At 52.1% G+C, this 13,679-nt stretch overlaps 2 protein-coding genes across 3 annotated transcripts; one reads left to right on the top strand and one right to left on the bottom strand.

Annotated features, from left to right (window-relative positions):
* The first annotated feature begins 357 nt into the window (after positions 1 to 357).
* ELOVL1 (ELOVL fatty acid elongase 1) lies at positions 358 to 5,388 on the top strand. 2 transcript variants are annotated; one of them, XM_081145003.1, is made up of 8 exons: positions 358 to 586; positions 3,195 to 3,254; positions 3,439 to 3,629; positions 3,804 to 3,884; positions 4,023 to 4,079; positions 4,171 to 4,276; positions 4,366 to 4,502; positions 4,678 to 5,388. In XM_081145003.1, the coding sequence occupies exons 1-8, from the start codon at positions 496 to 498 to the stop codon at positions 4,897 to 4,899; spliced, it is 945 nt and encodes a 314-aa protein (XP_081001129.1). In that variant the 5' UTR covers positions 358 to 495; the 3' UTR covers positions 4,900 to 5,388. The 2 variants fall into 2 exon arrangements, with proteins under 2 accessions (XP_081001129.1, XP_081001130.1); XM_081145004.1 differs by lacking the exon at positions 3,439 to 3,629 and having other exon boundaries at positions 494 to 586.
* Positions 5,389 to 5,567: 179 nt separating this feature from the next.
* CDC20 (cell division cycle 20) lies at positions 5,568 to 13,651 on the bottom strand. Its single transcript, XM_081145002.1, has 11 exons — positions 9,484 to 13,651; positions 9,151 to 9,385; positions 8,884 to 9,032; positions 8,699 to 8,795; positions 8,387 to 8,515; positions 8,093 to 8,289; positions 7,885 to 7,979; positions 7,509 to 7,737; positions 7,230 to 7,355; positions 6,203 to 6,320; positions 5,568 to 5,813 (listed from the first exon to the last, which is right to left on the bottom strand). The coding sequence occupies exons 2-11, from the start codon at positions 9,329 to 9,331 to the stop codon at positions 5,635 to 5,637; spliced, it is 1,500 nt and encodes a 499-aa protein (XP_081001128.1). The 5' UTR covers positions 9,332 to 9,385; positions 9,484 to 13,651; the 3' UTR covers positions 5,568 to 5,634.
* Between the last annotated feature and the right edge of the window lie 28 nt (positions 13,652 to 13,679).

The following is a 13,679-nucleotide window of genomic DNA, read 5'->3' as shown; positions in this document are numbered from 1 at the left end:
CTGGGGCTGATCCAGATTTATAGGCTCGTAGGGAAGGCTTCCATGCTCAGTTGCTCCCTCCTCCAGAGACCTCCCTGCTCCTTGGCCCACCCCTCAGGTCTCACGCCCTCTGGAGGGGGGCTGAGCCCTGGAACTTCTCCCAGGGTCCTAAGCTGGGTGGGCTGCCTGCCCGCACGGATGTGTCGGCGGTGCTGGTGGGTTAATCACCGGCGGGCCCAGAATGCCATCCGGGGGCTGAATGTCAGGAAGGAGCTGGGTGCAACCCTGGCCCGGACCGGGCTGCGCGCGCGCCCCGACTGCGCGGGCGAGATGCGAGGAAGGGCCGGGAGCCGGCGGGGCGCGCTTCCTGCGCGGAGCGCGCGGCCCGCCCTGCTCCCGCCCTGGGCCGGCGGCGAGGCCGGGCGGCCCCTCCTGCCGCACCGAAGGCCCAATCAGCGGGCGCCCCCCACCCGGCCCGCCCCCGCCCCCTCTGGTGACAGAAAGTCGGCCCAGCAGATGAGGAAGTGGCAGGCAGGCTGCCCTGGGGACTTCTCTCTGGCCCTGCTCGCTCCGAGCCCTCCACTGCTGCCTGCCTGGCCTCCCACTGGTGAGTCTGGACCCTCCCTGGGCGGGCGCTCCACGTGCCCGGGGCCCCCTGCCTGGTGGCCCGGCCCAGCCCTGCCCTGCCCAGCCCTGGGTGTGGGCGAGGCTGTTCCTGGGGAGAGTGAGTGGGAGGTCCCAGCTCTCTGGGGCAGGGCCTCTCCAGCAACCTCCCTCCGGTCCATGGACCCCATTTACTCAAACCGAGGCCTTCCTCCCCTACCTCCAGGTCTTACCCCTCTTCCCTCTTGGCCCCTCCCTCTCTCCTCCCTCCTCTGCCCTCCTCTCTTCCCCTCCCCCTTCCTCTGCCTGTTCCCTTTCCCCTTCCATCCATCTTAAAGGAAGGAAGGATTGGACTGACTTCCCCTACCCAGGACACACCCAGATTCTTCTCTAGCTTGGAGAGAGGTCCTTTCCAGAAGCCTTGAGCGGCTCCTGACCTCCAGAGTGCTTGCGAGAATGGTGGTTGGGAGAGATAACAAGCTGGCAAACTCACATGAGTCAGGAAGGAACTGTGTGTTAGAGCACATGCTACCCCTCCCCTGCTAGGCCCTCCCACAGAATAGGCAACCAACAAAAATATGATTGTCAATGAATGAATGAGTGAATGGTGGTTGTCATCTGTGAAAAGAGATCTGTGTGCTTGACCGAGGGCAGGTGTGGATCTGCATGTGTTGTGGGTGATTTTATATTCATTCCCTGCTAAGTGGGCTGTATGAGTTTCTGTATATGACCACATTTATCTGTGACTCACATATGTGTGCGCATAAGTATTTGCACATGGTAATGCGGGACCTATGAAGGAGGATGTGTGTTTTGGGTGTGTTCACTAGTGTGAATGTAGTTTGGAGCAGGTCTGAGTATTAGAAACTATGCATGTCAGAGTCCACGGAGGCTTGTTTGGGTGGTGTGGCAGAGAAGGGCAATTGCAGCCAGCAGGAGGTGTGTGGGCTCCGTGTATGCATATGTATACTAGCCATTGGTGAATGGGTCTTTGGGTGGGTGAGGGGAAAGCTGCATGAGAGGCAGGTGTGTGTGAGATGGTGCGTGTGTATGGGAGGACTTGAGCCTGACCATGGTGGGGCACTTAGGGGTTGACATGGAGGTTGAGGGAGCATCTGTGAGATGTGTGCCCAGTCAGTGTGTGTGAGGGGTGCATGTGCAGCCTCTGTGATGTGCAGCCTCTGTGGATGTGTCATAAAGTGTGTTCTTCACTCAGTATCTGCATAGAGAGTTCTCTGAATAGAAGGAACCTGGTGGACTGGAGTGCTGGCTCTCAGAGCGTCTGCAGCCGGTCTGTTCAAGGACTGCCTTGTCCCTCTGGGACTGCCTCAGAGCCCCAGGCTCCCCTGGGTCTGGCTTTTGTGTCCCAGTGAGCCCTCCCCCGTCATTCCTGGAGGGCCTGAGGAGGAGAGGGCCTAGATCATTAGACCCCTCCCTGTGGGAGGGGAAGATTCCTGAGACCTCCTCCACTTCCCCACCTCCTCACATGCCACTGGCTTCCGTGCCCCTCCCTGGGAGAGAAGGGTGATTGTACCCATTCTGAAGTAGGACAAACTGAGAATTTATGGCTAGTTTAGCAGGTGCTGGGTGTTGGTTTTCTGCAATTCTCTTTGTTCCAAGGTTTGGGCTGGGGCTGGAGCCTCAGCAGGTTTGTGGTTTAAAACCTAGAACCTTAGACCATCTGGCTGGTCAAGGGTGGGTGGGTGGATGGTGAGTCCTAGCTTTACTTGGCTTTCTCAATCCTCGTGGTTCCTGCTCCTCCAGGCACTGACCTGTGGCCTGGACCCACCCTCCACCCCATGTGCAGTGCAGTGGGGGTGGGCGGAGGGCGGAGCTGCTGCCAGATCTAGTCAGACAGGTGGAGCTGCCAGGGCAGGAGTCTCAAAGAGCCAGGCTCCCAGAGAGGAAGGGCAAGAGGAGAGCACCGGAGAGGAGAGGAGCCAAGAGGCTGGAGGTGAGAACTCAGGAGGGCAGAGGAGAGCCCTAGGGAGTATCCCAGCAGAGAAGAGGAAGGGGCAGAAGGAGTTGGGAGGTGAGTGTCCTAGAAGGGGCCAGAGGGACCATTGGGAAGGGACTGGATGGGCTGGGAAGTGAGAGTCCCAGCAGGGGAGAGGAGGGACCCTGGGAAGAGGAGAGTCCTGGAAAGGACAGGAGGAATGGGCCAGGAGAGGTTGAAGGGGAGGATCCTGGGGAAGAAGAAAGACCGAAAGCTGGAGAGGTGAAAGACAGTTCATTCTGGTGATGAATTCTCTGTTAGTGAGAGGTAAGACTTTCTAGAATGAGATCAAATTGAGAGTTTTCTTGTGGAGGAAGAGGGGAGAGGAGGTTACGAATTAAAAATCTCCAGAGGAGAGATGAGAGTTAAGAGAGGAGAGGAAGGTGTGGAAAGGAAGGGCGGAACAGCCCTTCCCAGGCAGGCAGGATATGTGGGAAGCAGATGCCCCCGCCAAACTGCCTCCTCCTACCCCTAGTCCCCAGCTATTCCTCCCCCTCACTGTTCTATCCTTTTTGCAATGAGGCATCAGGAGTTCTCTGGTCTGTGTCCTATCTGTGGGTCGGGTGAGATGGGAGGACATAGCTCTGGCTGACACCCACCTTCCACACCTCCCCAGAGACCTTAGCCGGGATGGAGGCTGTGGTGAACTTGTACCAGAACATGTTGAAGCATGGAGGTAAGATGCTGTCCACCTGCCCTTCCTACCTCCTGTCCTGAGATCTCTGGATCTAGGGCTGTCTCCTAATGGAAAGTCCCTATGAACCCCTTTGACCCTTTGTGATCTGATCTTATATCTGTACATCTGATGGGGACCCTTTGAACCCTGTGGCACTTCCTGACTCCTTTGATCCTTATTACAGATCCCCGGATACAGGGCTACCCTTTGATGGGGTCCCCCTTGCTAATGACCTCCATTCTCCTGACTTATGTGTACTTCGTTCTCTCACTTGGGCCTCGAATCATGGCCAATCGGAAGCCCTTCCAGCTGCGTGGCTTCATGGTTGTCTACAACTTCTCACTGGTGGCACTCTCCCTCTACATTGTCTATGAGGTGGGATCCTGGGATGCCTAGGCTTTAATTCCTGCAGGCAGGATAAGGGGCAGGCCTTAGAGCCAGAGCATGCATCTCCTTTCCAGAGGCTCAGATCCATTTCTTCAACTAGAAAGTGGGAGGGATTGGGGGGAGGGAGGAAATTCTGGTGGTCTAATCCACACCCCATCCTAGTTCCTGATGTCTGGCTGGCTGAGTAGCTACACCTGGCGCTGTGACCCTGTGGACTTTTCCAACAACCCTGAGGCACTGAGGGTAAGTAGGAGCGGGGATGGGGGGCAAGTCATAAGCAACCTGGGGATAGGAGCAATTTGGGTGTGACCTGTGCTCATGGGCCAGTTTAAGGAGGCTCTAGTAGTGTGGGGTTCCTAAGGCTTCCCTGACTTCTTGCAGATGGTTCGAGTGGCCTGGCTCTTCCTCTTCTCCAAGTTCATTGAGCTGATGGACACGGTGAGAGTATATGAAATATGAGAACTTGGAGTGGGGGAGAAACGAATGAGAGGCCCTGACTCTGAAACTCCTTTCCCCACTCTTCTCTCAGGTGATCTTTATTCTCCGGAAAAAAGATGGACAGGTGACCTTCCTACATGTCTTCCACCACTCAGTGCTTCCCTGGAGCTGGTGGTGGGGAGTAAATATTGCTCCAGGTGAGTGGTGAAGGCCATTGGGGAAAGAGGGGCAGGCACTGGGGATCAGAGGCTCCACTCTCCTGACCCGGTTTATTGTCCACTCACAGGAGGAATGGGTTCTTTCCATGCCATGGTCAACTCCTCTGTGCATGTCATCATGTACCTGTACTATGGATTGTCTGCCCTTGGCCCTGTGGCTCAACCCTACCTTTGGTGGAAAAAGCACATGACAGCCATCCAGCTGGTAAGGGGCCTGAACCTGGTCTATAACCATCCCCCCAACATTCCTAGTCTGGATCCTTCTTTTATCCAACCGCTCTCACCTTTGACACTGTTCCCTGCCTGTGTTCAGTCTCTCTACCCTCTTTCCCTCCGGTCCTCTCAGTATTCCCTCTGACCCTTGCCTTTCTCTATTCTAGATCCAGTTTGTCCTGGTCTCACTGCACATCTCCCAGTACTACTTCATGCCCAACTGTAACTACCAGTACCCAGTCATCATCCACCTCATCTGGATGTACGGTACCATCTTCTTCGTGCTCTTCTCCAATTTCTGGTATCATTCTTACACCAAAGGCAAACGACTGCCCCGGGCACTTCAGCAAAATGGAGTTCCAGGTACTGCCAAAGTCAAGGCCAACTGAGAAACATCCTCTTGCTAGGCGCCCACCTAAGTGCCTCAGGACTGCACCTTGGGCAGCATCCGTCATTGTCCTCCCCAATTATACCTGTGACCAGGGCTTATGTGGTCAGGACTGAGCAGGGGACAAGCCTTCCGCTCCCCACAGCTGGTACACAGGGACCACAGCTTCCGTTCCTTACCCACTTCTCCCAGCCAGCCCCAGGGACATGGCCTCATTGCCCTCTGCCACTCGAGCTGGGGGCTGAAAGGGCTGGACGCTCACTTTCCCCTCCCTGCCTTAAACTTGGGAGAGGAGCACTCAGGGCTGGCCCCCACCAGGGTCTTGTTGCCTTTTTCCTCACTCTGAAGAGGTCAGCAATAATCTGTCACAGTGGACTCAGGCTCCCTCCTTTTCCACCCCACAGGTCAGAGTGGGTGGGAGGCCTGGGAATACAGCCTGTAGAGGCTGCTCACTCACTTATGTCTTCATTAAAAGTGACAGAGGAAACCACTGAGGCTGTGTGTACGTGTATATAAATGGAGGAGGTGGGTACAAAGCCTGCTAGCCCTGTCTAAGAACAGGAGGTACAGTCAAGGCTCCCACAGGATGGACGTTTCTAGCTCTCAAACACAGGAGAGGAGCCCCTGGGGAAAACTACTGGGACAGAGGTCAGTCATGAAAGGACAAGAGAGGGAGACATGACTTTATTAGAAAAATAAAATAAGCAAACAAAAAACTGAAGTGATGAGTTGGTCCTCAACGGATGCCTTGATGGATGAGGCTGCTTTTGACTGCACTAGCCTTCTCCCGCTCCCGCCGCCGTGCAGGGTCCAACTCAAAGCAGCGCCATATCCGAAGGGTCTCATCTGCTGCTGCTGATGCCACTGTGGCCCCATCTGGACTCATGGCCAGACTTAGGACCCGGGCTGTGTGACCTGGGGCATGAGGAGGGGAAAAGTGAGAGCAGCACCTGAATGTAGACATACTACTACTACTCTCCCAATTTTCAGGGCAACCTACCTTTTTTGGATTTTGTTTTTTATAACAGCTTTATTGAGATAATTTACATACCATAAAATTTATTCTTTTAAAGTATACAATTCCTTAGCTTTTAGTGTAGTCACAAAGTTGTGCCATCATCACAACTATAACTCCAGAACATTTTCATCACTCCATAAAGAAAGTCACTCATTACCCTTCCCCTCCAGCCCCTGACAACCATCAGTCTGTTCTGTCTCTTGCATTTGCCTCTTCTGGATATTTCATATAAAAAGTCATACAATATGAAGTCTTTTGTGTCTGGCTTCTGTCATTTAGCACCTACCTTTGAGCTCAGCCACCTTGGCCATGGTTGGGTACTTCCAAATAACCAGCTGGTTCTGGGCAAAGCCATGGCCTGAGATGAGCTCCTTGTAGTGGGAAGACCAGAGGATGGAGCACACCTGTGGAAAGGGGATGGCGTTGGTATGACATAGAGCCAACGCTCCTCAAATCAGAACTAAGTCTATTCTATTTTATGGACTCAGGCTTGAGTGACCATAGTCCTAACAAAAGCCTTTTGAGAGTTATAATCGTTATCCATTTTACAGATGAGGAGTCAAGCAGAAGGAAGTTCAACAATTGCCTAAGATCACATGCAAATTAAGTTAGTAGGTGACAGAGCCAGAATTTGAACTCTGGCTCAAAAGCCCAAATCTAGAGTGAAGGTTGGGGGAAGGGTAGTAAATGGAAGGAGAAGCAGCTGGAGTAGTTGCAGGGATGCTCACCAGCAAGGTCCTCAAATTCTAATGGATTTGGGTTAAATGCTGTAGGTGATGGGGAGCCATGCAGGGTTTAAGGAGAACAGTAACATACCACCCAGAACACAGTATAGAGGACAGCCTGGAGGAGCTAAGAATGCTGAGACCAGTGCACTGGGCCTCTGCCGGGAAGAAGGATGAGACTGAGGGAAGGGAACACATGTGAATGACATTTTGAGGTTAAAGCTGGTATCTTGGTGACTAGATGAGGATAAGGGATTCTAGAAGGTTTTTCAGATTTCTGAGTAGGTTCTGTCCCCTCAAAGAATATAAGAAGAGGAGAAGGAACACATTTTAGGGAAGCAAGGGGAAGTAGCAAGTTTAATTTGGGACATATTAGGGTGATGCTACCTATAGGACATGGGGTAGGAGATAAGCCACAGACTGTTGGAAATACGGGTTTGGAGCTTCTGAGTGAGAGCTGACATAGAAGTTTGGAAATCATCAGGGTACAGACTTGGTGAAGCCATTGAAGAGGACATGGTTGCCCAGAAAGAAATAAAGAGTAAGAACTTATCTGGGAGTGAGAGGCTAGAATAGGTAAAAGACTACCTGGGAGTGGGCATCCACAGCATTCAGACAGGCCCCAGAGCAGACGTTCCAGATGCGAATGTGTCGATCACTGGTGCCCCCTCCAGTTGCCAGGATATTGGACTGCCAGGGACACCAAGCTACAGCCTAGATGGGAGAAAAGTGGGATCACCAGGTACTACACAAGGAGGTATAGAGGGTCCCAGACTAATCTAGTCCAATCCCAGCATCCCATCTCCCTGTAATATTCCCCAGGTTCTGGGTGAGGGTCTGCAGAGGCCCCAGCCCAGGCTCTCTCACCTTGACAGCCCCTTGATGCTGGGTGAATGTCTGCAGGGGAACCCAGCCGCCCTCTCCAGGAGCATTAGGCCACACATTGACCAAGTTATCATTGCCACCACTGGCCAAATGTCGTCCATCTGGGGCCCAGCGCAGCCCACACACTTCCTGGCTATGACCACTCAGTGTGGCCACATGGTGTTCTGCTACCCGAACATCATGGTGGTGGATGTGGCCAGAGCGTGAGCCACTGCAAGAAGGAAGAAGGGAATCAGGTTCTGTGGCAGCGCCACATGCCACCAGTAGGCCAGAGTTGCTTCACTTCAGAGGTGTACAGTCTGGGGAAAGGGCAAAAATCATAGCCTGACTTTGCAACAGATTGGCAAAAACCACTGACCTGGAAAGGATATAGCTATTCCAACATAGGGAGCTCACTCGGGCAGAATGACTGGTCATATTCCGAAGCCGCTTCTGCTGTTGCACATCCCATAGCTAGAGAGAGAACCACTACAGTCAGAGATTGGGCCTTGGCATAACATCCTCCTGCCAGGCAAGCTCCCGGGGTCTGGGGAACAATAGAGCTGCAGCACAGGGACAAGTCTCACCTGAACCTCAGCACTGCTGGTGCCCACAGCCAGGTAGTTGCCCTCTTTGATCCAGGACACAGAAGATACATAGTCCCCAGGCTGCTCCATCTGCAGCAGCTGCAAGATGTCACCAGAGCTAGCACTCCACAAGTACACACAGTTGTCCAATGCCACAGCCAGTACATTCCCTGAGCTCCAATCCACCAGGTTCAGGTCTGCCAGAGGGGCAAAGGGGAGAATATAAGCTTCCTTGTTTGCCTGGTCCCAAAGCCCTCTTTCCCATCCACGCAGCAAGGAACAGGCTGCACTTACAATAGTCATTACGAATTTCAGGGGCATCCAGGATCCTGTCTGGCAGAGAAGGAATGTAGCGGCAGGTCTTCCTGCTGGAGCCAGGGGTAGCCTTCTGGCTATAGAGTACTTTCAGCCTGTTCTGGTAACCTGTGGCAGTGGAGTGAGTCTAGACACTGGGAGAATTGAAACCTCCTCCTGGCCCTAGCCTGGAAGGCCAGATAAACGCTTCCCTCCCCTCAGTCTCAGGTGGGAAGAGCAGACGGGAATCTCCCCTCAGCTCTGGGGATGGGCTGACACCTCCCTCCAAAACCCATGAACTTAAGGTCTTACCCTCTGGAACTTTTTGTGGTTTTCCACTGAGACGAAGGATCTTGGCTTCCTCCACATCAAAGCCGTTCAGGTTCAAAGCCCAGGCTTTCTGATGTTCCTGGCACATAAGGGTGGTGGTGAGGCAGGACGGCCTTATGCAAAGTACACAGACGGGTCCCTGCCTTAAGTTCCTCTGGGGCACATACCTTCTTGGTGGGCGTCTGGCTGTTTTCGGGGTGGTTCTCCTTGCTCAGGAGGAAGCTGGCCACCTCCATCTGGGAAGCACTGCGATGGGGGATATAGCGGTCCCCGCCAGGTTTGCTGGGAGTGGTCTGAGCCTTGGAGCTGGATTTGCCTGGGGTGGAGAGAGGAAAGCCAGACAGTCTGCCTAGTGTCCCGCGGGAGTGAGGGGGCACGCGGGCTGCCGCCAGCCGTTCCTTCTCCCTCCCCGTGTCCCGCCGCACCCCACTGACCGGGGGTTCGGCCAGGGGTCCTGCCGGCGCTGTGGGATCGATTCGCGGCCCGCATGGGTGAGGGGGCCGGCCCCACGGCTTCCTTAGCTTTGCGCTGCCAGCGCGCGGGGGGCGCATTGGGGATGGGTGTGTCCAGCTGCAGCAGCGAGTGCAGGTCACTGTCGAACACGAACTGCGCCATGGGAGCGAAGCGTCCGGAGGGGAAAGGGTCTTTGGAGTGGGTGCCCGCCGAGCCCTGGAAGAAGACAGGCGACCGTGCTCAGGAAAAGCCGGCCCACAGCCAGGGCCCCCCCGGCCGCGAACCCACCCCGGTCGGGCCCAGCCGCCTCTTGCCTTCAGCTCGGAGCAGGTAGCGATCCCGGACAGCCCTTAGAAACGCCGGCCTGAGTTGCTTAAACTCTCCGCTCCCGGCACTCATTGGCTTCTTCAAAACCCAACCGTCGTAACCGTCGCCTTCTCCCATTGGCCTCTACGGCACTGGGGGGCGGGTCTTCCGGGGAAACGTACAGATCTCACGAGAGTCCAGCAGTGGAGCGCGATTTGAAGGGTAAGGGGCCTTCAGCCAGCGCCTGAGAACCTGCGTCTGAAAGCGAGAGGGCGGGGCGGGGCGGGGCGGGGCGGGAGCACCGGGGGCGGGGCTGGCGCTCCTCCGCCCGCCCGGTTCTCTCCCATTCATTCCTCTGGTTCCCCACCCGCCTTCACATCTAAATCCTGCGTTTGTATTGTATTTATGATACCTAAGCGCAGAACTCCGTGGAGCGACCTAAAGCTTTTGAGCCCTTTAGAGAACAGAAAGGCAGCGGGCGCCGGGCGGCCGGCGGGCAGGGGTGGGAGGGTTTGAAAGGGTTGGGAGGCTTAAGAGCGGAGAGGAGGCCGGAACTGGTTAGGGTGAATCCGCTGTTTGCCTGGTGCCTGTAGGAGCACTGCTGGAAACAGTGTAGGAGCAAAGCTAACGTTTGTTAGCTTTTTAAAATTGTTTTGGTGGTGGTTGTTTTACAAGCAGGGAAAATGAAGCTGAAAGGGGTGAATTCCTTATAGTCCAGAAAAAGGGTCAGGATTCAGCCCTGCCTGGAAGATAAGGGTGGACTGCCCCGAGGGGGTCTGTGGCTTACCCCGTGGAGGCTTTAGCGGTGTCAGGAATTTTAGAGATCCCCTAGTCTAATCTGCAGTGAGGCACCCCCCTATCCTGGCAGGACACCTCCAGGTCTGAAACCCATTCAGTCCAGTGCTGTAATAATGAACTGAATGAATTGTGTGAATATCCTTAAAGGTGAAGAAGCAATAATAAAAAAAATAACGGGAACCGTTTATTGACCATGCGCTAACTGCTCTGTTTAAACAGTTTGCATACATTGTTGCATTTAATCCTTCCTCCTCTAAGGCAGACACTCTGTCATCTTTTACAGAAAAAGAAACTGGGTCAGAAAAAGGTTAGAAACTTTCCCAAAGGCACATAGCCAGTAATAATAGTGGCATGAACTCTGATGATGACAGAGAAAACTCTGGGGCTCTGAGCCCAAATTTAATATTGTTATTATTGTTGATTTTGAAGTGTTTATGCTCTCTATTTCCAATTTCCTTGGAAAACAAGGAGTTGGATGCCCTAGGGTTGTAAATGGGGAGTCCCATTTATGCAGAAAATGTAGTCTAGAGTCAGGCTGGTCAGGGCCTTGGCCAGAAGCTAGTCATTGTGGAATCACTGAGAGTTTCTGTATAGGGAAGGGCTGAACAAAACCTATCTGAGGGTGGGACATGGCTAGCAGTTTGCAGCTTCTGGAACAGGATTAACTGCAGAGTAAAAGGATAGGGTAAATAGGGGTACAACCTCAGGGAATTCGTACATTTTTTAAAAAAGGAAAGAAAGAAGCCAAATTATACTGACATGGACTTTGAAGTGGGAGGAATTCTAATATGATGCCAACAAGTTAAGCAGAATGATGACAGAAGAGGTCAGATTTGGCCACTGGGAAACAAATCATGGGTGACCTTGGAGAGAGTGGGATCAGGAGAGTGGGTGTTCGGGTTCCATTTGAAAGGGTTGCAGAAGGAAGGGTGGGGAGAATGTGGAGGCAGCAAGCACGGGCTCCTTGGGTGAGAAATCTGGGAGTGAGACAGGGACAGTGCATGGGAGCCTGAGGGAATACTAGCGCCAGGAGGCCTATGTCTATTTGAAGGTGAAGGCAAAAGAGTCAGGGGAGGTGAATGAGCCAGCTGACAGAAAGAAATGGGATAGAAAACACAGGGAGCCTTTCCAGTCTAGGAAAGAAAGACCACTTCCTCTTAGGCTTGAGGGAAGGAAAACAAGGCTCTTGAGATGGATAGAGGCCGAGGAGCTGGTTAGATGGGGGAACTCCCACATGAAGGACTTGAATCTAGGGAAGCAAAGGACATGGAAGGAATAAAATATAGGTAATACTCAGGGGGTGGAACAACTTAGTTGGGATAATAATAAAAATAGCTCAGGAAACACTGAGTAGTCACTCTATGATTGGCATTGTGTTAACATTTGTAATCCTCATATTGGCAAATCATGGAAGAGAAAGAAAGGTTCTGAAGAGTCAAACTAAAGATTTAGAGGTCAGGAGTGAGATTAATAGGGAGATAATCTGGAGGCAACATACAGGTTGAGACTGGAGAGAAATGAAGAGAGACTAGAGGCAGAGATTTTAGTTAAAAGGTCGTAGTTCAGTGGAGATAGAGATGGAATTTAGGAAGTAAAAGTGATCAGGACATGATGGCTGAGTGGCTGGAAAGGTGAGAGGTTCAGGGGTTTGGGTCTCAATCCTCGTCTTGAATCCCTAGGAGTGAAGTCGGAGCCTTGAGCATAGAATGATGGAAAATGACTATACTGGATGCCACCTATTTGTCCCACCCAGACGCATCCCTCTCTACCCTGCCCTGTGCCCTGTGAGGTTGATTCCTGTGCCTGTATCAATGGGTTCCCTTGGGCTCTGGTTTCTGTTTGGGTTCCACCCATAGGAGGATATTATAGGTTGAATTGTGTCCCCCCCCAAATTCCTATGTTGGATTCCTAAGCCCCAGTACCTCAGAGTGTGACCTTATTTGGAAATAGGGACATTGCAGATGTAATTAGTTAAGATGAAGTCATTTGGGTCCTTATAAAATGGGGAAATTTAGGCACAGAGACACACTGGGAGAATGCCCTGTGAAAATGAAGGCAGGGATAACGGTGCTGTTCCAGAAAAGATTGCCAGGAAAACCCTGGAAGCTAGGGGAGAGGCATGGAACAGATTCTTTCTCACAGCCCTCAGAAGGAACAAACCCTGCCTGACACCTTGAACTCCTAACCTCCAGAACTGTGAGACAATACATTTCTGTTGTTTGAGCTACCAAGTTTGTGGTACTTTGTTACAGCAACACTAGCAAACCAATACAGAGATCAGAGGGTGGGAAAAGAGTGCGCTTGAGTTATTTATTCCCCTGGCTCCCTCCCTGCCCTGCCCTATCTCTCTACCTAAGGCCACAGCTCCTGCCAGGCAGCCCTCTCTCACAGCGACTCTCCCTAGATATAGTAACCACTCTCTAACCTTACCCTTTGATGCCTAGGGGTGGAACTGGCCCCCAGCTGTTGTTAGCCCTGGGGTACTGCACTATTCCTTGAGAGTTTTCCTAAATCCTGCCTTATCTTTATAAATATTCCCTTTATTAAACTCTCATCAAGATACCCAGTTTGGGTGTGCCATCTATTTCTGCCAAGACCCTGACTGGTACAGTGGGTATGTTTGGAGCCAGGAAAAAAAAAAGAAGCAAAAAACAAAAAACACTTTTGTCAGGGGAATCCATAGCTAGAATGGCCAAAGCACATTTACTGCTGTATGTGAATGGCTTACTGGATGAGGGAGGTTGGCATGAGGTTAAGGTAGTAGTGTCCAGAAATATTTCATTCATTTAGAAAACATTTATTGGAGGCTTACTGCCGTGCACCAAGCACTACTCAGGGGAGAAAAGACAAATCAGAGCCCTTGCCTTCAAAGAACTCACAATCTAGTAGTGGGAGACAGACATGTAAACAGTTACTTGCATAAGGTATCACAGGTGCTGTAGTAGAAGTCTGGGCTGGAGACAAGAATTTTGGGATGGTCAGGATAAAGCCATGAAAATGGATGGAACTGGAGACTGTTAAGAATGGACTCTTGAGGGACTGCTATAAATAAGATGCCATGATAAGAGAACAAGAAAGAATAATTCTAACCATTCAGGTATATTAAACACTATGTCCTGGGCACTGTGCTTTCCTTAGATTATCTCACTTAATCCTATTCACAACTCTCTGTAGGGTTTCACTGCCCCTATTTTATAGGTGAGGAACTAAGGTTCAAAGACTTTATTTGCCCACAGCTAGTAAGTGAGATGACAGGAATTGAACTCAGTGCTGACTTCAGAGTTTATGCTCTTAAGCACTGGAGGAGCAAAACCAGGAGAGACTGTGATGTTATGGAAGCCAAGGTAGGAGAGAATTTAAAGCAGAAACAAGTAGTCACCATGACAAATGCCACAGAGAGATCAAA

The sequence above is a fragment of the Miniopterus schreibersii genome, assembly GCF_964146895.1.
Source record: "Miniopterus schreibersii genome assembly, chromosome: 8".
Lineage (NCBI taxonomy): Eukaryota > Metazoa > Chordata > Mammalia > Chiroptera > Miniopteridae > Miniopterus > Miniopterus schreibersii.
This window is presented reverse-complemented; position numbering and strand designations above follow the sequence as displayed.

Excerpts from the sequence above, each read along its gene's own strand:
- CDC20 (XM_081145002.1), bottom strand. The coding sequence starts at position 9,331 with ATGGCGCAGTTCGTGTTCGACAGTGACCTGCACTCGCTGCTGCAGCTG. Across the intron at positions 7,356-7,508 it reads AGCATCAAGGGGCTGTCAAG|GCTGTAGCTTGGTGTCCCTG; the intron begins GTGAGAGAGCCT and ends TCTCCCATCTAG. Across the intron at positions 6,321-7,229 it reads CTGTGGATGCCCACTCCCAG|GTGTGCTCCATCCTCTGGTC; the intron begins GTAGTCTTTTAC and ends CCCTTTCCACAG.
- ELOVL1 (XM_081145003.1), top strand. The coding sequence starts at position 496 with ATGAGGAAGTGGCAGGCAGGCTGCCCTGGGGACTTCTCTCTGGCCCTG. Across the intron at positions 3,630-3,803 it reads CCCTCTACATTGTCTATGAG|TTCCTGATGTCTGGCTGGCT; the intron begins GTGGGATCCTGG and ends ACCCCATCCTAG. Across the intron at positions 4,503-4,677 it reads ACATGACAGCCATCCAGCTG|ATCCAGTTTGTCCTGGTCTC; the intron begins GTAAGGGGCCTG and ends TCTCTATTCTAG.